Raw genomic sequence first — 23936 nt, 5'->3', positions numbered from 1 at the left:
TGAATGTACAAATTACAATTCTAATAAGAATTATAAAAGTTATATAATGTGAAGAAATGTTACCATAATTTGTTTATTAGCTCTAATGTAATTACACTGCAAGATATTTGCTTACTTTATTATTAGGTTTTCTGTTTATTTTTGAAATTATTGCTTTGTGTAACAGAATACAATGTTAGAGTTAAAATAATTCGAAAACAACTAAAAAGAAAAGTATTTATTTTACTTTCACTTCAAAAAGTTTCTTCATAAGTGAAACAAATATTTTAATATAATAAAAATCATATAAATACAATTTTTATAAAATTATAATTATTTAGTTAATTTCATAATTTTTATTATTTTCAAATGCAGGAATAATCAGCAACAAAATACTTTTTATAAGATTCATGATAAATTGAGTATAACTATGTAAACTTAGCACCAGTCAATGTTATGTAAAGCTTCTTGAATATTTAAATAAAAAGCGACAAAACCGGAAATATATTGACTGAAGATCGAGGTCTTCTAAAATGAAGAATGTTAAGTAACAGTAAATGAAAAACAAGAACTAATTGCAAGTTTTACACTTAATTCATAACACTAAACAATGCATGTAATATCTAATGTGTCTTTAAGAGACGTTTACAGTAAATAATTCCGAATTCTCATTTTCTTGTAATTAACAGATGGAAAAGTATGGATAAATTAATTATATTATTGATTAATTACAACTTGTTGAATAAAATTAATTTAATTTGTTGATGTTGAATGAATATTAAAAATATATGATAATATTTCTTGTAATAAAGACAAGTAAAGTGTTGATTGTTTTTTTTACTTGAGTCTGCATTTATTAATACGTCAATTAAATTTGAATTCATTATCTTAACGAAACACGAGATAATTATAAATAAAACTGTGCTCTTGGTATAAATTACTCTCAAGCGTCACGAGGATCAATGGAATGTAAATAAATCAATTGCAATAAATAAATATCAATGTAAACGATTTTTTATTTAGCACTTCATACGTTGTTGTTGTTGTTGTATATGAAGAATTATTACAGGAAATATTTATAAAGAGATATAAGCTTTGCTTATAAGGTTATTGTAGATCATTGTATTTATTGCTAGATTAATATTTTTAATGTTAAACAATATAAATAAAAACTTATTAGGGTAGGTACTTGATGATTCGTAACATAGAAACATATTGCTTTGTGGTATGGATTAGGTGATCTGTAAATTTCATTATTACAATACTAGAACAAAGATGATTTTCCACACATAAATGTTCACACGATACGCAAGATACAAAGACTTCATGATTGATTCATGACCAATTTAGAGGATATGCTTATATTTGTTTGATCTTTATACTGGATACATAACACTTTCTATTTTTTTTCTCAATTATTTAATGTTAAGGAAGTAACAGTTAGATAAAACATTTTAAATGTTGTATTTTGAACGATAGTAAATATTATTAAATTGATTTATTATCGATGAAATAGTCTGGATGTGTTTGATCAAAGGCTTATAGAATTGATTGATCATGTTAATCTTCTTCACATTTCTGTACCGTTTGCGCAAATTACGTTCGAATTGGATCGTGAGTAGGAACTGTGTCAGTGGGTGTGAATGCATCTTCGCTTCGCACACACACATTCATTATATAACACGCAAGACAATTTCACACGTTAAGCACATGCATTACACGGCATAATAATTTCGATGTACTGATTGCATTTATCTTTGTTTGTTTCAGGTGTTCAGAGACATGGAGGATTTCGGTAGAGTTTGGCGTCTGGCATTGTCGCTAACGTTGATCGTTAGCGCGATTGGAATGCCGCAAAACCCAAGGTATCAAGGGAACGAGCCGAATATAGTTTACATGCAAGCGATACGCGATTTAGCTAACGTTAGAATCAACGAGCGAGATTTAGTTACCAATGACTTTAACGATAGGCATAGGCAATCCAAAGCGCCGAAGCACAAGAACTTCTACAAAGATGAGAAACTCTTGAACGGTTTCATCGACGCGACTCTGGACGATCTGTCCGTGCCGAATAATACGGTGAAGGTGATCAAAGCGGGTCGCGAGAACGGAAGCCATATTAGCAATAAGCATTACAGAAACACAGAGAGTAACAAGACTCCGCATAAATTAGTTAAAATTAATCAAAGCACAACTGTTATTAACGCGAATAACACTAAATACCATCGTGGAACCGTCGGTGGGTCGAGAACCACGAAGAGACCTAAAATTAGAACCACCACCAAAACCAAACCCAGACCAACAACCAAATCTAAACCCAAACCAAGTACTCAAGTCATAAATACAAACCAAAAAAATTACGCCCAGATCACGATTAAACAGAATGGGACGAAACCGATTCGCAGAATCATTAAACCCCTCAAAACCAATAATTTGAAGCAGAATGATTTCCTGCTGTATCACATCCCAAGTCCGGATCCTATGCCCGAGGTAACCTCGTACTCCCCCGAATCTTATTTCAATCCAAACCTGATCCGGCCAAGTCCTGAAGTAAGTAGCTTAATCCCATTGGAAGCCGTAGAGACCGCATCTAATGGTTATCCGGTTTTCGATGAACCAGACCAGGACGATTTAGGTCCCGGTCTGAATATACCCTTGGGTCAAGTGGATTTTAACATGTATCCAATCAGAGCTCCAACCTCTGGAGTCAAATTAGCCAATGGAGAAGAGTTCGATCCACTTTGTCCATCTCTGCATTTATCCACCAACATTTTTGGTCCCCAATCGAAACAAGCTTGTCCACCGCTTAACATTGTTGTCAACTCCCATTTCCAGCAAAGTATGCTTCCAGAAAGAGCCCCAGTTGGTTTCGCTGATACCCCAATAGCTGCAGCAACCGCAGCAGACACCCCAATATTAGCTGATCCCGTTGTAGCTTCATCCCCAGTTGCGTCTGCACCAGTAGCATCTTTAGCTGATACAGCAGCAGCCCCAGCATCTGCCGTGGCACCAGTCCAAGCCGCAGCTGCTCCAGCCGCATCAAGTGGAGGCAGCGGTGGTTTCCCCATGTTCCCATCGCTCCCGGAACTTCCTAAACTCCCCGACCTCAAAGGTCTTTTCGGCGTGCTACGAGGCCTCTGGAGCATCCTGTCCTGGCTGTTCCGCTTCATCTGGCCAATCCTAGTTGCAATTCCCACAATTGTCTTCTTCAAAACCCTCTTTGTTGCCTTCTTCGTGCTATTCCCTTGGTGGTTGCCCGTTCTCATAATAGCCGGAAAATCGGCAGGTCACAAAGAGAAACCGAAAATCCATTACAAGCACATCCATCCGCCGGTTGTTGTTCATCATCCGGACGGTTGGTTCTGGAACCAGAAGACCAAGACTTGGGTGAATCTGGACGGTACTAAAGCGAAACCGTACACGCATCGGTCGGATGATGTACTTGGAATGATCGATGATTTCAGAAAGAAGTACTTTGGAAGAAGGTAGTTGATGCTAGCTAGTTAATTAGGCTCATCATCGGTGATATTTTGCAAGTCATCAACACTATCAATTTGCTCAGTAAATAATTTAATTTAAAAATTTAACCGTTCTTGTACATACAATTTAATAATTTATCGTTTGAAATTAATACATTCGGATTACGTTAAGCGTTTACTAATTTAAAATCGGGAGAGCTTGCACGTGAATTATATTTCGCGAAAATTGTGTCTTGTTAAATGTTATTTGTTAATTACTTTTAGTGCGGGTATTTATTTTATTTATTTTCTTGAAATTATTTATTTATCTATTTTTCTTGAGTAATTTATTTTTCTTCTTTAGTTTTAGTTATTTATTGAATAAATATGAATAAATTTATTACATTACATGTCCTAACAATTATTTCCCTTTAATCCCATTTTAAACATAAACTTAACAGTTAACCTTTCTTTTCAGCTACAAACAATACATTTGTGTACTAATGTTAAGTTTATAGTGATTTTTTCTTGGTTTAACACTTTTGCATATTGAAACGGAAAATTTCATAAAAGAACATTATTTAAAAGAAATAATTGAATGAAAAGCAGTCAAAAGAATGTCAAATATTTTAAATTTTCAAGACATATATTGCATGAAAAGTCCTCAAATAATTGTAGGTCAAGAAGGTATGATGTTACACGTTTGTACTTTAAAAGAGAAACTTTATTTGCATATAAAGTAGTGCTATTATAAATTTATCAAGTTTGTATAAACTTTTTTTATTTAGTTTATTGTTTTCTCATTATAAATGAAAATATTTCTGTTTTAGGAAATATTTTTATTTATTTCTTTTAAATTTATAATGTTAATATTAAACTCAAATTTTGATTTGTTTTTTTTAGATCACCAGCAATTGGAGAAACTTTAAAGCAATTGACCGTAAGTTTACTGGAAAGCATCAATGCTACTGCTCCGACCAAATACCAAGACCCGGTGCCCACTTTCGATACGAGAACACCACCAAAAGTGAAGCAGCAGATGAAGAAGGATAAACTGGAGGAGAAATCGCATCCGGGAATTGCCGAACCAGTAGATGATGAAGAGTTGATTCTAGAGGAGCACGAAAAGAAGATGAATTACTATAAAGTCGATAGACCCACAACTGATAGTGGATTATCCACGTGGATATTATTGAGTGGACAGGCGTCGTCCACTGCTAAACCTATGAAGAGGCCTCTACCGAGGAACGTTACAAATACCTACGTCGTTGAGGATGAACCGGTAATGAATATCAAGCCGTTGTTTAAGAGGAGGAGTACAACAAAGAAACCAACAGCAACAACGGCTGCAACTACTACAACTGCTACGACGACCACGACGACAACAACACAAAGACCAACCAAGTTAACTAAAGTCAAAGCTTCTTTATTGGCTGGAGTCAATAAGAATGCCACGAATTTCTCGAAGAAAACAACTACTGTTAAAGCGACGACGACAACAATCACAACACCGAAGCCTACCAAAGCAACTAAAGTAACAACTGTTAGCACGACTAAGAAACCAACAACTGTAACAACAACTAAGAGACCTACAACTGAATTTGTTAGAGTATCAACAATGAATACTCCAGTTGTAATCAACGAAACCAGAGTATCGAGTGCAGCTTTAGCTCCGGAGGCGAAAGAAGGTGAATTGGATTTGACTAACAATAAAAAGACTAGAAAACCTTCCACCACCCATAAAAGAAAGAAGAATAAAAATAAGAAGAGGAGACCTACAGCAGAAGATAAAGTTGATGTATCTAACTCAACGAAAGTTGCTTCAAAGATCAAAGAAAAACCGTTCGGTACGCAAATCTACAATTATTTGAGTAGAGAAGTGATGCCGACCGTTGGGGTTGGATTGGTTGGTTTAATGGTCACAGCTGGTTTGGCAAGTTACTTCTTGTATCCATTTAGCCCGGTGAGGAGATCTTACGAAGTGGATCGCAAAGATAAAGTTACTCCGTATTATTACAATGATGAATATTCGGGTGGAATTGCCGAAGAAGAAGCTATTGGTAAAGTTATAGCTGGAATGCCGCAAAATGCCAATACTAATACCAATTATAATGTGAGAGCGCAGAATTCAAGAAATACTTATAATAGGTACAGGAATGTGGATCAGAGGTACATGCAAGGATCCGTAGAGACGGTTAAACTTAATCACAAATCGTCTTATGGTGGTGATGAAGTTATCGTTGGTAGTCCCAAAGCGTCTTACGGTCAAACCACGGAAAATGATGACGAGCAGAAATTCGTAGTGGGAAGTATACCAAAGGAGCTGCAAGGAAATTTGGAGGAGGTCGATCCAACGCCCGTTGTAGTTCCAGAACACGGACCGAGGAACATCGAGGAGAAGGAGCAAGTCTTCGTTGTTCACAGTGTACCTGCAACCGAAACTGCAGCACTCAAGATCGAGCACGGTCCACGCAGAAGGAGGCAATCTTATGAAGAAAACGAGATTGATGTAGACGGACATAAAACTACAGAAACTACAATAGAAACAACAACCACAACACCGAAAACCACAACTACAAATAAACCAACATTAACAACCACGAAGAACCCGATCGTAGTTAAAACCGAATCTTTTATCCATCTGATCAAGGACTTATTTTATTTCAAGATCCGCATGGGCTTGGAGATTCTTCAGAACAAAACGGAAACGCTCACCAAATACTTTAAATCAGCACAAACCAGAATAGACGATGCTTATGTGAAGAATCACCAACCGCACATGTAGATCGCACAAAACCATTATAAAACTTCGTAGATATATTACATATTTGGTTTAGCTTAAATAAATCCATTGCTCTCTTTTTCACACAAATGCTCAAACTTTGGGCTCTGTATTCGTTTATAGTAAAAAGTATTTGGGGGACATTTACAACGTGAATCTGCAATATATCCGTACTTGCGAAGTAGCTTTTGGGCTCAAGTTCATGTTTGACAAATGGGGAGGAAAATTAGGGTGGATCGGAAAGTGTACACTTTGTTTAGTGCTTAAAACACCGAACGTGAACTTGGCTTAAACGATTATATTTTATATTTTTTTTATATATATATTTGTATGAACCTAGCACTTATTGATTAGTATTTATGTTTTGTATAGAATTTTCTATTAGTAAATTATTTGCATATTGAGACTATTATTTTGTACTGTCTAGTTTAATTTTGTGTATAATAAACTTATTTTTAAAAAATACAAACATATTTATTTCTACAAAATTAAAGAATTAACTTTAATGATTTTATTGTTTAATAATTCGAGATATGAGTTTCAAATTAAAAGTATAAAACATTTGTTACATTTGTGATATTTAAAAAAAGTTCTTGCACAAAAATGTAAATATTAAAGGAAATATCTGACTATATCATAATGCAAATGTTGCTTATACGCTTAATATTTACTTATTAAATATTGTTTCATAATAGAAAACTATTTTACAATGTGAAACAAAGTAGTAAATAATGCATATGTAATGTTGTCAAGAAAATAACAAAACTTTAACAATTTAATATAAATCAGTACATCGTTTCATAAATCACGGATAAGTTTAGTTCATCGTTTATAAATCAGTTGTGAAACAGTCGTAAACATGTTATTAAATAATAGTTTTGATGCATTTGCTCATTGCATTTATAAAATATTCGATGGAAATGAATCAATTCTTCAAGTATCTTCCAATGAAGATTTCATACAATTACCTGCACCGATCCAACACGTACAACTAACAACTGATTTCAATAATTCAACGGTGCTGCAAAAATATTCGATTTATTTAATAATCATAAATAATGTGATCGATTTGGAATCATTCTTGGAAGTAATTTATCGTAGTATTTATTACAATTCCAAAGCGAAAACTGTAATTATTACTAAAGAAATTGAGAATTTCAACAAATATTTTAACATTTTGTGGAAGTATTATTTAATTAACGCTTTATTAATAGATAAGAATTTAAATGTATTTACTTATTATCCGTTATCTCGAGAGAATTGTACAGGATCCGTTCCTGTTTATTTAGGTAATTGTAGTAATTTCGATAAGTATAAATTAGATATTTTCAAAGAAAGTAAAATTCGCTATTTTCCCAAATGCGTTCTGAAATCGTATATTGCTTATATTGAACCTTACACGATGCCTGGAGGTGTTGAATTAAAGTTAATTCAAGGTGTTGCGGAGCAACTGAAGATACAATTTGAAGTACTTCCAAACGATTATCCGGACCCTGGATTCGAGAAGCTTAAAAATGGATCGTACAAATATATGTTTGCTGATTTATACAATAAGAAAGTTGATTGCTTTTTAGGATTCATCGGAATGTACCAAGAAGACTGCGTCACATTTGATTGCAGTTTCCCGCATTACTTTTCGCACATGTCCTTCTTCGTTCCGTTGGCTGAACCATTGAAAATTTGGATGAATATGTTTCTTATCTTCCAGTTACCTTTATGGATATTCCTTTTGGTCATATTTATATTAATATCCACTTTATGGATGTATTTACAGAAGAAGCAAACCTTCGTTAGTAGTTGCTTTTATTTATTTGGATTGGTTTTCAGTTCAGCTCCAAAGCAACCAACAGAAACCAAACTGCGTATGGCTTTTTTGGCATGGATTCTGTTCAGTTTCCTTATTGCTAATGGTTTCTTAAGCGTGATGGTTTCATTCTTGAGTAAACACAGTTACGAATTTCAAATCTCGAACGTCCATGAAATGCTTCAAAGCAATTTACATTTTGGTGGTTTCAGCTATTTAAAGACGTACTTTGATGGTAATGATACAGAACATAATATTAAGCTGTTTAGAGAATTCGTCGATTGTGACGATAAAGAGATTTGTTTGGATAAAGTTGTTAAGTTTAGAAACTTTGCTTTGGTGGATGACACCAGGATTATTTTATATAATATGAAGAATAAGGGGTATAAAGCTTTCATGTTACCCAATATTATAACTGCTTTTCCTAGTATCTATTTAGATAAAGGTTCACCGTATCTGGATAGAATTAACGAGGCAATTGTAGCATTGTACGAAAATGGTCTAAATTCGAAATGGGATCCACTATTAAAGGTTCACCATGAAGCGGTATTAGAAGGAGTAATTGCTTTGCGACTTGAACATTTGCAATGTTCAATATATGGTTATATTCTGGGCATTTTTATATCAGTAATGTGTTTTATATGGGAATTGTGTGTCGATAATAACAAATCTAAGATTTTTGTCTACCAGGATTAATGATAGGCAACCAAATATACCACATTCACTTATTGTATTTAGAAAACCTTAATAATACTTTATATATTAGGTTGACATTGTTCAAAATGATTAGAAATAAATGATAAATTTAATTGATATCATTAAATTGTAGTTATCACTGTAAGTAGAAGCTATACCAATAAACTATTGCATATAATAAAATATGTAATTAAGTAAAGTGAATTGTTTGTTTTAATTATTATATAGTAAAAAATATGTAACCAGTTAAATAAATGATAATTGAAATTTGAATTATAAATCAAAATTGAAAAGTTAATTAAATTTATTATTTATTACAATATATTTTTGGTTGTAACCAAATGAAACTTGAGTAACATAAGGCACTAGAGCAAATATTGAAATGCATAGTTTTGCAAATTGCTTATATGTTTTTCTTTAAAAATGCAACCAAACACAAACTTGAGGAACCTAAGGCACTAGATTGAATATGGAAACTAATATATCTGCAAATTGATTATATACTTTTTATATATACAACCAAAACCAAACTTGAGGAACGTTTATCCAATATGGAAATGTATATGTCTGAAAATTGATTCTAATTTTTAATTTCTGTAGTTTATTGTTGTAATGCTTATTATTATTATTATATGTTGCATTGAATAAAAAAAATCAAAATTTTGTAAATTCGTTGATTTGCTGGAATATTTCAGAATATATGTATTACCTTAATAATATTAGGTAACTAATAAAATAAGTTGCATCAAATACATTTCTTGTTAACTTAAAATGCAATTTAATTTTCGACACAAGAGAAAGTTTGACAGCCCTATAAAAAATGTTTTACTAATCATTTTGCGCCAAGTATACATGCAAAAATACCTGCAACCCTTAATACCCTAAATATAATACTTGGAGTATAAATACTGGATGAAAAATGAAAAAGGGATTAGTTTTTGAAACATCTTCAGTACGACAACTGCTTCTTACGTTTAGAACGTTTCTTATTATCTGCATTATTTACACAATTAACTTAACCAAGATGTATGATGATAGAGGGATCATTTTGGACTACGAGGAGAATATCGAAAATAGTGTCAATAGTGAATACGAGAATAGTTATCATGCGGACATTATTGGCGAAGTTTTGGCCACGAAGAGACATAGACAGAGTACGAGGTTGTCTGAAATAGAAAGAAATAAGAATGAAAAGGTCGAGAAGGAAAAGGCGACGATGATTTCGTCAAAAACAAGATGGAAGAAGCACAAAGGAAGTGTTTGCAGGAGGCGGAAGAACTTCTGAAGAGACTGGATCGTCTGAAAACTAAACACGAGACGAGCGTAGTATCAACTGAACGTTCATGAGATTAGATCGAGTATGATTTGAAGAAAGATCCAGAATTTCTAACAATTCAAGATATAAAGAAGACAGGAATGGAAATTAAAAATGTGGATATACTCTTGAATAAGTCTGTCAAGTTTTTGGAGTCGATTCCCGAGACAGTTATCGACGAGAGATTAGCAGACAGGATTAGTCGCGATAGCAGAAGTGTGCATGTTGGTAACGTAGACTATGAAACAACCAAGGATATGCTTGAGGAAGTTTTCTGTAAATGTGGAAGAGTCGAACGCATTACAATTCCTCTAAACAAAAATACCGAGAAAACAATGGGTTTTGCATATATTCTATTTGAATTGCAGCAATCAGTTGATGAGCCCTTGAAAATGCACGGATTTATGTTGAGAAATAGGCCGATCCGAGTGTTGCCCAAAATCAACTAATCAATTTGGAATGAAGACAATCAAACGATCACCACTTGTTCCTGTTGCTTCGACAAACTATCAAATGAATGTAGTTAGTGACATGAATAAGACAACCAAACCAATTAACAACTTTTGTTCAGGAAATGCATATTTTAAGACTGGGCAAACTAATGACTGGGTTCAAAACGATGAAACCTTTAACAGCAGATATCCATATTGGAAACCAACCCATTATTGATTGTAAATTGTATTTAGAAATATGTTAATGATTGTATATATGTCTGTTAACTATATGTTAATAAATAATGAAATATATGTTTATAATTTAAAAAAAAAAACACAACACTTTTTTTTTATTTGATTCTATTCCTTATTTAGAATAATATTCAGTTAGATTATAGTTTTATTTTAAGGTATTATAAGGTGTCCAGATTTTCATTTCTAAATATTCCATTTGTTATAGTTCAATTTATTATATACCTAATATACCTTGAGTGTAAGGTAATAATTTGAATAAATAAGTAAATATAATATATCCTGATAATAATTAATATCTCATAATCTTTGATATATATACATCAATTTCTTATAAAACTAAACATAAAAAATTGTAATGCAAATATTAATATTTTTATAAAGTAAAGTATATTCAATATAATTAAATTATTAATCAACTACCTAAATCCTATATCACCAAACGATATAATTAAAAACGAATCTCTACTATAACCACAAAAGAATTTTATATATCTAACAATGCAATTAAAACGTTATTTTTTAATTTAAAAAAAACACACATTAATGGCACTTGACTCGACAAACATTCGTGATTTTAGCGTAGTTCCGAGTAAAGTCTCATTTAATTATTCATATGACACTTATATTATTTGTATTTTTTTTTTACAATATTTTCTAATTATATTTATTTAGTATAGATTTAAAAATATTATTTAAAAATAATAAAATCAGTATAAAAAAATTGCATTTTATTGCTTCGGTTCAGAGAAGATCGGTTTATCGGTGGTCGCTTCAATGACGAGTCCTTTCTTTCCGAAGACTTTCCATATAAACGGTCTCATCGATTCAAGCAGTCGTTGGGCTCGCAACGCGGAATTCTGTGAACGGAAATATCTGTTAGTTTCGTTGCTAAGTAGTGTATAAACATTGGATGAGGAATATAATAGCCTTGTGTTTATACTACATGAGATAAATAAACAGATGCATTTCACTAATTCTTTGGGTAAATCTCAATAAAGCCTTGGATCAACGTTTTTTTTTCTCGTACCTAAATCACATATGAAACGTGGATGATCTCACTTTGTTCAAATACATTTTTTTTCTATTAGATATCTCCTGTATAAACAATTGTATTTTTTTTAATATAATGCCCAATATAATTGAATATCTTCTTAAGAATTAGGAAAAACAAACCGTAACCTGTTGGGGATAAATAATATTAGTTTAATGTAAACATGTTAAATAAAGTGAAGACTTATGATTAAAAGTAGTGCAGATGTAAAATGTGATTTAAAGGTGGTGAATTAAAAAACCTGCAAATAGAATAATCAAACATTAGTATCTTATTATATTGTGTATATTTTTTGGTTTAGTCGTTTTCATTAGTTTCAATTGTTAACATATCAACGGTTTTAATTAATTAATTTAAGTTAATTTGTTAATGCAATGTGTCAAAAAATGATTTATTACAAAAAAAGAAGAGTGTGAAATTTTTAATGTTATGGACGTATTAATAATAAAAAAAAATGTATAAAATATTTGTTACGAGAATAGATTTGAAAGTTTCTAGAATAAACGAAAAGTTAACGGTGTAATCATGTACCATCAACATATTGTAAAACAAATGTCTGTTAAACGATTATTCCATTGTTTTAACTCTTTGATGGACGGTGGTACACGTAATGCACCATCTTAATGTTCTAGAAATTGTCCAAAAAAGTGGAATCACTGCCTTCTAATCAGCAAATTCTTTAAAACTATATATTGTTTTTTTATAGACATCAATTTTTATTGTTATAAATACATTGTACATTTTGTATTTTGTCTAGAAAAGGTCTAGAAGTTTAGGAATGTTTGGCTCAACTCTTTGATTTAAGTAAGATCGTAAGATTATATAAATTTGAAAAGAAAAAATATATAGAAAAAAAGTTAGTGTCGTGTAGTTATAAAATATTTAATTTTGTTTTCATTGAGATTAAGTTGAGGCTTCTTTTTCATATTCAATGGTTCATACAGCAAAGTATGTAGAGAAAATTAAGAGAATTGAAATTAATGTTTCAATTTTTTGATAAAACAAAGTTCAAATCGTAGAACAAGTTACGTATGAAGGTAATTGACCAAAAACTAGTTGAATTCAATATTTTTTACCAAAAAAGTGATAAAAAATACATTTTTTGAGTAATTTTGTAACATAAATCCATTACTATTGAGATCTATATTAAAAAAGTTACATGTTATATGTTGGTTATAAAATATAGAAAGACTTAAATAAAATTTCCGATAAAAGAAATTTCTTTTTAAAACGTGAAATAGTTAGCTGTAAATGTACAATTTAAGAATTTTGATAATAAGAAAATATTCATTATTGAAATAGTCAAGTTTCAAAATCAAGTAACAAAGGTTATGCAGTTATACCTCGTTTAATGTTACCTCTGATAACGAAGTTTCGATATAACGGCTAGAACCATTTTACATAAAATATGTTAAAAATTTAAGGCCAACGTTTAACGATCATCTGACAAAATATGGCCAGAAGTTGTGCAAGAAAAAAAAATAACAACCAACAAATTAAAAATAAAGTTGTCTAGTTGTGTAAATCAATATGTTTAGAAAATGTCGATAAAGAGGATGTAAGTTAATTGTTTATTTAATAAAACTTTTCTTTGCTTTTCATTTACTCCACGAATGAACGAAAGTTTCGCTTAACGATCTACGAACGCGTTTTATTCGTTAATCGAAGTATAATTAAATATAAATATTGCTTTATATAAGTTTGTTCTAGAATGATTCAAACTTTCTTCGTATTTTAAATTATGCTGCATTCAAGTTATGCATTTTTTTTAGGAAATGTTGAGATAAGTCTGTTATACTTACGATCATAAATTCACCGATGGTGTCAGAGAGGTTCGTGACCAGAGTGAAGGATGATCCGAACAGCTGGTCGGGCAAATCCAGCGACACCGGTTTATTCTTTTCGAAAATGACAATATCTTCTGTCGTGGTCGGCTTTCTCGAAGTCGTCGTCAACGGTCTCTTTGTCGAAGGCTAAAACAAAACCGCAATTTAGCTTTGCAACGAATCATGTAACTTTCAGAAATAATTAACGAGCTCTTGCGAAATCGCTTAAACAAAAATTTATGTATTTCCTACTACATTTAATTTCATCATATTAAAATTTAAACGAGTCTTATTTTTTGCAATGAGAATATGCTGCGACTGAATTATGATTTATTTGCAGCCTGTATATAACTAATTAGAACATATTTTTGTTAAGATTAAATAATTTAGATGCAAGGGTTCATAAATAATAATGGAGAGTCAGATAAAATATCTTTATTAAAAACATATTTACAAAAATTCAATTCATTAAAAAAAAAATCCTAAACAATTTAATCATATACACACTGCAAATAACAAATTATGAACGAGGGTATATCATTAACCAGTGGAAACAAATTGGGAGTGTTTGAAGCATATGAAAAACAAAATAATATGTAGAATAAAATAGGAGAAAATCGCTGAAGGAATTTACAAAGATTGGTGTGCTTGCATTTAAAACACTACATACAAAATAATAATTAAAAAATAATAAATATAAAAGCGATCACAATTTCCGCTTTCACAAAAAATAATTAAAAAAAAAAGAAGGAGGTTAAAGGGATTTCGTTTTGGATGGATGGGGGGATTCAATTTTCTGGATGACTAATGTACAAAATAAGAGACAAGGAAGAGACGAAACATAAAAATTCCTTAAAAACTAGTGACTTTGCCGTCGTAGGTTGGTGGCGGCGCAGAAGAAAATCGTATTTACAAGGGGGGGTTTAGGGTTGGTTCGGTGGAATGGTTGATACTTTTTTCTTTTGTTTTTTCTCTCTTTAAAATTTGGCTGGAGGAATTGGATGGAATTGGTTCGGAGGATGTGCGCGGAATTATCCGGCGTAGGCGGAGACCTCGGCGTGAGCTTCACCGCCGGTGGCGGCTGCTCCACCGCCTCCGCTGAGACCGCCCAAAAGGGAGCCGATGTTGAAACCGCCGTGGCCGCCGCCGGAGAGTCCACCGGAACCGGAAGTGAGTGTCTGCACGGCGACGCCGATCAGTGGTCCGGCGGCTTCCAGTTTCTTGCCGATCGCGCCGGAAATGACGCTAGAGAGACTAGTGACCGGATCCTTGGGTGCTTCGATTCCGTGCTGCCTGTTCTTGGCAATGTTGGTCCTGTCCAACTGGTCCACCCAATGGGTCTTCTGGTCGATGAACGAATTGATTTTCTGCAAGTTTCGTAGTGCGTTTTTGTTTTTTACTCTTTCTTTCTTTTTTGGTTTCAAATCGTTTGCATTTGCTTTTGTTATTTCATCGCATTCTCAATATGACACTTTCAATGTTAATACAAGCTACGTTCAATGAAAATCCGAAAATTCCTATAATACATAATGAAAGCATACTCACGTTAAACACAAAGCCCAAAATTGCGTTCTTCACTCCGAATTTCACATCCTGGTGTCTCTTATCCCTCACATTGTCATCGGAATCGATTTCCTGCAATCAAATAGAAAAAAATTGAATTAATCAAAACAAAAGTTGTTTTTTTCAACAAATTACATAAAATCTCTCAAGCAATGTATGTTCATTATGTTTTTGTTCATATCTTTCGCATTTTCTGTTTCATGGATTCACTAAATATACATTTTAACGATGTATCAACTTCAATATGTATATTACTTATTTCCTTATTTTATGATTGCTAAAAATATATTAATTAATAATATTATTATTTAACATATTAATACACATTAACCATAGATTATATAAATATATATTTTTTACAAATTTATGTATGCAAACTGCTTCAATTATTTAATATTTTCTAGTATTTTTTCTTCCTTTTTATAGTTAAAAAACGTGAGATTAAACTGATTAACAATCTTCTTAATTAAAAAATATAGTTAATATAGTTTCGATAATATTACGTGTATGAGAATAATTCTGATAACATTCATTAACAAAATCTATTAAAAAAAGGTCGAATAATCCATAAATTACTGATCTGAATTGCTGTTATGCAATATTATTTTTATATAAATATTTATAAATTATTCATGTTTTTGCGTTTTTGTTTACTTAACATCTCAAAAACTGTATTCGTTAAAAAATAAACGTAAAAAAAATAATATTAGTTATTATGTAATGGAAATGTGACTTACTTTTTTGTATATCAAATTACAATAAATTATAAATATTTTTCTATTTAAGTTCTATAGCTAGTTGGTGATGGTGATTCTTTGCTTTAATTGTATTAGAAGGTAATAGATATAAGTCTAAATATTTTAGTTTATTGGCAATATATTAATTTTAATGATGATGATAAATATTTACAAATCAATTCGTAAAACGAGAACAACTTTTCTTAATAAATACGTCTGACCTCAGATTGACTTATATTCGAATTGTAGAATTCGTAAAATTGTATATTTTCTGTAATTATAAAAGTAATAAGTGGATAAATCATGAGTAAAAACTGATTAAATTGAATTTATTACTTGTTTTTAAAAGAAGCATGATTTACGTTGCGAATTTGGTATACGTGAAAGTTGCATTACGCAACCAATGCTATTTACGTTCGATTAATAAAGCGGAGGAGGAGAGCAAAAAAAAATATTCCTCTTCGAAGGAAACCGAGTATTGCACAATGGAAGGATGTGAAAGAATATCGGTATATTCCTTCCTCTTTCCGTGTAAATCGACAATTGTTCATTTAATTAATGCAAATGTTCAGTAATAACCACTAAAAGCAGCAGCATCTTCTGCACCGTTTTCACCTCACTTTCTAAACACGTCTTCAGCTTCATGCATCCAACATCTGGTCGAAAACCCAAAGAAACCAGTTACATGTCGTTACGCAACTTTCCAGTCTTGATAAAAATTGCCGAAATGTAAATTAGATATTGCGACCGATTCGGATTGCGAAACGGATTTACACTGGAACGCGTTTTAGGGAAAGGCCGAACGATGGAAGAATAAAATTAATGAAACATGTGTGCGCGTACAAGTGCAGATTCGAAATGTTAAATTGATAATTAACGGGTTTGTTGCGCAAGCTTTTGCAGATTGAAAGAAAACGAGAAAATTAAGTAAAATTTGTTAAACGAAACGAAAGTTGCTTCGGTTCAGAAACACGTGTAGGAATAATTCGGACGGAAATTAGTCTAATTATTATTCAGTTTATTACCTACTCGGTTTACGTAATTATTAAACTGATATTTCCGAGATTCATGGTTTAAAAAAGATTCAGCTATAAATATTTATAGATTTATTTTTAGTGTTAAAGTAATTAATATATTTTAATTGCTGCTCATTATAATGAATAAAGTGTGTATTGTGAGGGCGCGAGGTCAGATGTTTAGAATGGCTAGAAAATGAATGTCGTTTGATTTTATTATTTGCTTTCATTATGATTAATATCGGACTTTTTGCTCGTAACAGGGCGATCGATATAGAAAGGACTGTTTTCGTTTTTTTTTTGTTCTCTTTATGTTTGCATTTGCTTAAGGCCGTTTAGTCACGTTGCATTTTGCGCTGCAACTTTCATCGAGATCGACCGTTCCTTTCTATGTGTCTTTCTCGCTTCGACTAATTGGCTGGCAACTAGTAAATAAGCAAGTAAGTAAATCGTTTTCCGCACTTGGTACATCCGAGAAAGTGCAATTTTCCGCTACACACAGTTTGCGATGGGTTTTACGATGATCACCATTACACTTAATAACATTTATTTTTGTTTTGTATCATTTCTTGCGAATTGCAGCTATTTCAATTGTTAGAGAAAATGAATGCAAAGTTTTCTTTGATAATTCAGTTGACAGTGAAACGAAATTTCACTTTGAACTACTTAGAAATTCCACAATTGTTGTGTGTATATAAACATTGTTTTCACTGTCTCTAATTTTCACATTATTTTCTATTTTTCTTTTCTTTTAGTATATTCAAATAAACATTTAGTGTCTTTCTCAAATATTCATTTAAGAAATTCCAATAATGAATTTGTATAAACAAGTTAATTCAAGATTCTTTACAAGTTTGTACCTTTTCTTAGCACCTGTAACAAAAGTTCTCTGATTACAATTGTAAATACCTGTGAAAATTTTTAACTATTAAATGCTTTTACAGTGAAATGAATTTTAATATTCTGTATAATATATTCCACCTGTGATAAAATACCTCTCTTTTAATTAAAACAACTGCTGTTGAAGTACAACATCTCACTTGATTAATTAAAAAAATACATTTATTCATTTGTATCTGCTTAATGTAAATTAAGGAATTTATGTGATCTATACTACAAGAATAAATAAATATAAATAATTATACCGATGTCTTTCACATTAATCAACGTAAATATATACATATTTTACTTTCAATTTGATGACATTTAATGCACGTTTTAATATTTTAATATTAAAGCTTATTATCTCGCAATTTTGATCTTTCATTATTGCTGAAAAAAGTGCTCATTTTTAATTTAAATATATAAAATGATTAAACTTAATAATTGAAGCAAATACAGCAGTACCTCGCAAAGTGCGGTTAATCGTTTCAATGATTTTATAAATATAAAATTACACAAGATAAAATTCTTTCGATTATTTATGTATTCTAAATAATGATGTGTACTAATTTCTGAGAATTTATTTTTATTTAGTTCAATTAAAATTGTATAGTCAATTAGCACTGATTGAAACCGCACTGTGCGAGTAATTATTTGACTTAAAATAAGTACCTGATATATATATATAAATAAAATTTCCATTTTTTTATTGATCGATATTATCAATTAGGAAAATTTTAATGAGATTTTCTCTGAAGTTTGATTCCATTTTGATTAACCATTTTTTTTCTTTAAATTTATTAGCGTAGAAATTACTGAAACGTAGAAATTGGTTAATTGATTTAATGAGTCTTAAAAAAAACATCAAGACCATTAACAACTGTTAGTTTCCATTAAATATAAGTTTCTTACATTTTATATAGAACCATATAGAACCATTTTGTTAACATAATAATTAAGAAATGCATACGGCAATACCTCACATAGTGCGGCTTCAATTAGTACGGAAACACAAATTTTAGTTAAGAAAAATATAAATAAATTCTTAAAAATAGTACATAATTGATTTTTTTGTCTGTCAAGTAGGTTTTTGTACGTTTTAAAGTGCTCGATTTGTCCAGTTTATTACACTAAGCGAGGTATTCTATACAAAATTAATGGATTCAGTTTCCTCTATTACTAAAAGTTTCGTAAGAAAAATGATCATGCAATTTGTTTCGTTAGTTTACATAAAACCTCAATCAATTGAGGTCGAAAGAACAATAATTGATAGACGGTTATGGTCCATTGGAAACCATTGATTTGCACGTATTCTAAATGGATTTTATTACTATCTGATGATAGATCTTTGCATCCACTAAAGTATCTTTAAACAGTAGTAATAAATTGCTGAATAATCGCAAGATTAGTAATTATAATGGATCGATATTGAAATACTTGCAAGAATTCGATTGATTAACAACTGAAACTGAATGAACTCAACTTATTGCAAAGGCCAACTAATTACGACCAAGAATTAATCGCATCATTTGTGTAATGACTGCGATCTATTCAATATGCATATTGTGTTAATGAAATGATTAACCAATTGCGTTTCGCACGTTCCACTAGAAAAAAAAAAACGTGCATTTCCATCGTGCATTTTATTAATTAGCAGCGATATTTGATGGTCCCATAGAACAAATATCGTCATATATATTTAATAGTGCATTGTTCGTATTCGTACTCACATTGTATTATTTTCGGTTTCGTTATTGACTCTTTGGCAATAGTTTTAATGCGCAACCGATGTTCCTCGCAATTATGCAACAACGAAGTGTGTACGAGGTCTTGATAACAACGTTAGTGGTCATTGAGGAAATTTTAATGCGTTTTTTGAATGATTCTTTTCTATTTCTTTTTGTTTCTTTTCCATTATCGAGTTTTCTATTTGTTGCTTTTCCAAAACCTCATTGTCGTATTTGCTGAATAACCGTTTTCTCTTCTTTTTATGGAAACGCTTGCAATGGATTTACTCAATCGTTTTTTTTTTTTTTTTTATTATAATTCATTATTAGAAATAAGAATAAATTGTTAAATTGCGTAACGGCTTTCAACATCTGTCCGTGACGTTAATTAAATGATAAATTTTAATGACGCCTACTCTGAATTCTCATAAAAACTAATTTATTATGAACATTATTCATATTTATGTTATTTTCAACGCATAATTGTAATTATAATTCAATTTAACAAGTCAGGTTTTTGAAGTAATTATTTATAGTCTTGTAGTAACTTAAATTATTGAATTAAATTGAATTATTATAAAAAGTTTTTTTCTAAATTCAAAGTTTCTACTCATGCAAATTATCTATACAGTAATATTTCGCATAGTGCGGTTTTGATAAGTGTGGAATCACTATAGTACGGTTTAAAAATTTCAAAACAAACTAAATTGTATGTGAGCAAAAAAAAAAAAAATTCTAAATTATGAGTACATTTTTTTATACATAAGTGATCAGTTTTATTCCTCTATAGTCAAGTCAATTTTGTGCTGTTTTGAAGTCCGGTTTCAAATAGTGCGGAACTGTTTACCCGCACTATGCGAGGTATTGCTATATTCCAGTTTATTTCAATATCTATCATCCATCTAAGTATTAACATTCGCTTAATTTTTATAAACTATCAAATTGTTTTCAAACTTTTGTTACATTTGTTACATAACATTCTTAGAGCGAAAAGATATTGACCGATGTTATTATTTTAATTATCTCCGACATTGATCCGATTGTTATGCAACAGTTGCGTGAGGTGATCCAGTTCTGCTAAAATTAAAATTGAGAGTTTAAACGCGTGGATCATGCAAGATTTACGAACAAAAATCTGTGTTAATTCGGCATATGCAGTGTAAATAGAAGCGAAGGCTATATAACTTAACAATTCCTTTCATTCCAAAAGTCGTTTCGTTTTCCACACAACAAGGATTTTGTTAATATAGCATTATCAAATTGATGTTGTAATAATACTTATTTCACGGTTCAAATCACAACGTTTATATATTTAATAGGATTATTATGCTTTTTTTTTAAATTTAAATTTGAAATTTATTCATAACAAAAAAAAAACAATATTTGCATAAACGATCATTAATTAAGTAAAGTGTAAACTTGTTACTTATTAACTATAATTAAATTCAATACTTGTGTAATTTTATAATTATTAAAGTTAATTTTATTATTGCAAGAAAATATTTTTAATTTAGGTCTTCGATTCTTCAACATAAGTTTTGAGAGATTACCTAAGATCAAACTAGCTTTAATAACCATAAGTCTCTCGTATTTACTGTGATTTATTATCTAGTATATTGCAATATTATTGGTAAGTTTACAATCAAGTTACATTAATTGCTAATGCGTAAATCACTCAATTAGTTTGTTTACAATTGCTCAACAAAGTGTGTTCTTGTGTTATTGAGCAATGCAAATAAAATTCCGATTCTTTCGTAACATATGGACATTTAGTATTTGATTTATATGAAACTATATAAAAAAAAATATATGTTTATTACTATGTATTACTCAATATGTTTTACCTAGATCATTGATTATATTATAATAGAAGAAAAGGTTAGTGACACAAAAATGTTAAAAGTTTCACTTTAAACGGTTTTAAATTACATTAATTGACTACTATGTCATGTTACAAACTAATCACTTCAATAACTAGTGTTATTATTATAACTTAAACTAGTAAGTACAAATATGAATCATAATATACATTTGTAAATTTCTGTTTTTTACGATCATTGAAGTCTCTTGATCATGGATTTTTTTTTTAAATTTAGTTTATTCAATTACTAAGTAACATATTACTATTTATGAGTGAAATATTCAGTATACGTTAATTTAATTTTATGATCTTAATTATGAAATTTACATTAATATAAAAGTTATTCAATATTTTACTATTTTTACCAAATTAAGATTAATTTTATAGTATAACAAAATAGATTTTTTTAAACTTACTCAATTAATTTTCTTCTTATATAACACTAAAATAGGCTGTGATTATATAACCATTCAAGTGATAAATATTTTTTTTATGATGAATACTTATTTTGTTGTTACTAATAACAATCAATATAGAAACGTAATAATAATGAAACGGTAGTTAATATAATAACGTTATGAGTATGTGATTTAAATTTGCTTAAGAAGTTGGCAGAATTGTATTGAAAATACGTAATGCATGCTTTCTCATCGAGCATTAAACTCTCCACATCAAAAACGTAAGCAATTTAAAACTTCTTGTCCTGTATAACAATCGTATGAAAATATGTCTAAATGCAGGTTTCCTCATCGAGCATTAAACTCTCCATGTCATAAACGTATTTATACACATATTTAACTCACAAAATTACAAAAACTTAAAAAAAAGAATGTCTGAATTTAACTACAAATTAAATAAAAGATGTTCATATTAAATAACGTAACACAACGATTTCATAACACCGAAGAAAGTAAAAAAAATTCTTTTTTTTTAAACAACAACAGAAAAAAAACGTCGAAATTAACATTCTCGTTTTCGGCTCGAATCATTTTCGGAGGTTACGTAAAAATTGAGATAAATGCCCGCAATTACGGTGAGAGATGAAAGTGCGAATTTGAGCGTGATGATGATAATAATAAGGTTTTCTTGTAACTAAACAAAAAAGGATAATGAAAATAAATATGCACTTTCTATTGGAATGCAATGCTGCAAGAAGTCGCGGGAATTTACGAACGAAAGTGAGAGCGAGCGACCTTCAAAAAAAAATATATACGCACACGATAATAAAATAAACGCTTTCCGTTTCCGGTTTAATCCAATGAGTGACTTAATCTTATAATTATATAAGTTATGACAATTTTATAATATGATTAATTTTAATTTTCATTTCATAAGTTATGTCGATTATATAACGAGATTTGGTTTTCGTTGAATTTGATGTAACGTTTTCGCTTTAATTCGATGAATAATTTATGTTATATAAGTGTTTTCTGTTTGAATTTTTGTTGATTTGGTTCAAGGCGGTTCGCAACATTAAACTGCAATCTAATTTTCACCGAATTTTTAATATGGATTTAATAACTTGTTGATATTGCGGTAATCTGTGGCCCAAATACGAGGCGAGGAAACGAAAGCAAATTGCTAAAACGTTACGTGATCCGAGTTTACAGGAGAGTGAGAGAGAGATTTGTGCAAATTTGTGCGAACTGTGACTTACCTGCAGGGCTGGATCCAGGTTGGCGTCGTACGTGTCCCTTTTCTCGAGAGTCCTCGCGCTGGCCAGAGACGCAAGAACGGCCAAACCGACCGCAACCAAAACCACGGACTGCCTCATTGTAGATGTTGCAAAAAAATAAAAACTGGAAATAAAGCAAACGAGAGATTAGGGTTTTTGTTTGCTTCTGTTGATATCGGCGTTGTTTCACATCAAACTTTTATAGAGGGTTTTTTTTTTTGATTTGATGGAGGAGACGGTGGTGGTGCACGCGTGGGTCTTCCAGGAAGGACGTTGATGCACTGCCGATGGTTATTGGTTTGGTTATTGAATGGGTGCACTCGAGGAGTGTGTGTGTTGTTATGTTGTTAGTTAAGAGGTGATCGAGAGAAGAACGGGGCTTCTTACAGTATGCGTGTGTTGCGGTCTGGAAAGTGAATGCTTTAATGTATTAAAGTTCTTCTTATTTCTAGCAGGGTCTATGTAGGTCGGCCGTAGTCGGCAAGCGCGCGGTCAGATGTCGTTTGGCTTTAAGAAACTGTTAAGGTGGGAATTTAAAGGTGTCAAGGAGGGTATCCTAAGACTCGAGTGCGCACCCGTTTACACTTGAACTTGCCCCACGTAAAGATTAGAGCCAAACACGAAAACACCCACCAAAAAAAAATCCACCCCCCCATCAACAACAACAAATTGCAATCGGTCATTTTCGGAACGATCATTACAAGAAACGCTTCGAAAGTCAAGCAACCTTGAAAATACCATAAAAAAAAAATATTACAAAAAAAAAATTACAATGTCATTTCCATTAAGCCTATTTAAAATGAAAATTGCACAATTATAAATATACATATTCATTTTTTTTTTCCTCTTCCTATACTATAAAAAACTATCTTGAC

The 23936-nt window shown here is 31.0% G+C and overlaps 4 protein-coding genes across 5 annotated transcripts in view; 3 read left to right on the top strand and 1 right to left on the bottom strand.

The window, feature by feature from the left end:
• LOC108557594 overlaps positions 1–6556 on the top strand; it is a 28084-nt gene extending 21528 nt beyond the window's left edge. Inside the window, exons 3-4 of the mRNA XM_017914182.1 lie at positions 1750–1844; positions 4341–6556. Of these exons, the coding sequence (XP_017769671.1) occupies positions 1762–1844; positions 4341–6222 (1965 nt within the window). The 5' untranslated portion in view covers positions 1750–1761 and the 3' untranslated portion in view covers positions 6223–6556. The remainder of the gene's footprint in view (positions 1–1749; positions 1845–4340) is intronic.
• Positions 6557–7621: 1065 nt separating this feature from the next.
• Positions 7622–8719, top strand: LOC108557559. Its single transcript, XM_017914119.1, has one exon. The coding sequence runs from the start codon at positions 7622–7624 to the stop codon at positions 8717–8719; it is 1098 nt and encodes a 365-aa protein (XP_017769608.1).
• A 1416-nt stretch (positions 8720–10135) lies between these two features.
• Positions 10136–10483, top strand: LOC108557558 (putative RNA-binding protein EEED8.4). Its single transcript, XM_017914118.1, has one exon. It carries the CDS (start codon positions 10136–10138, stop codon positions 10481–10483), a length of 348 nt encoding a protein of 115 aa, XP_017769607.1.
• Positions 10484–14142: 3659 nt separating this feature from the next.
• On the bottom strand, positions 14143–23551 carry LOC108557564. 2 transcript variants are annotated; one of them, XM_017914125.1, is made up of 4 exons: positions 23449–23551; positions 23044–23185; positions 15146–15235; positions 14143–14967 (listed from the first exon to the last, which is right to left on the bottom strand). In XM_017914125.1, exons 2-4 carry the CDS (start codon positions 23158–23160, stop codon positions 14632–14634), a joined length of 543 nt encoding a protein of 180 aa, XP_017769614.1. In that variant the 5' UTR covers positions 23161–23185; positions 23449–23551; the 3' UTR covers positions 14143–14631. The 2 variants fall into 2 exon arrangements, with proteins under 2 accessions (XP_017769614.1, XP_017769616.1); XM_017914127.1 differs by lacking the exon at positions 23449–23551 and adding an exon at positions 23252–23422.
• Between the last annotated feature and the right edge of the window lie 385 nt (positions 23552–23936).

Source organism: Nicrophorus vespilloides, unplaced genomic scaffold, assembly GCF_001412225.1.
Source record: "Nicrophorus vespilloides isolate i.1.1-1 unplaced genomic scaffold, Nicve_v1.0, whole genome shotgun sequence".
Taxonomy (NCBI): Eukaryota; Metazoa; Arthropoda; class Insecta; order Coleoptera; family Silphidae; genus Nicrophorus; species Nicrophorus vespilloides.
This window is presented reverse-complemented; position numbering and strand designations above follow the sequence as displayed.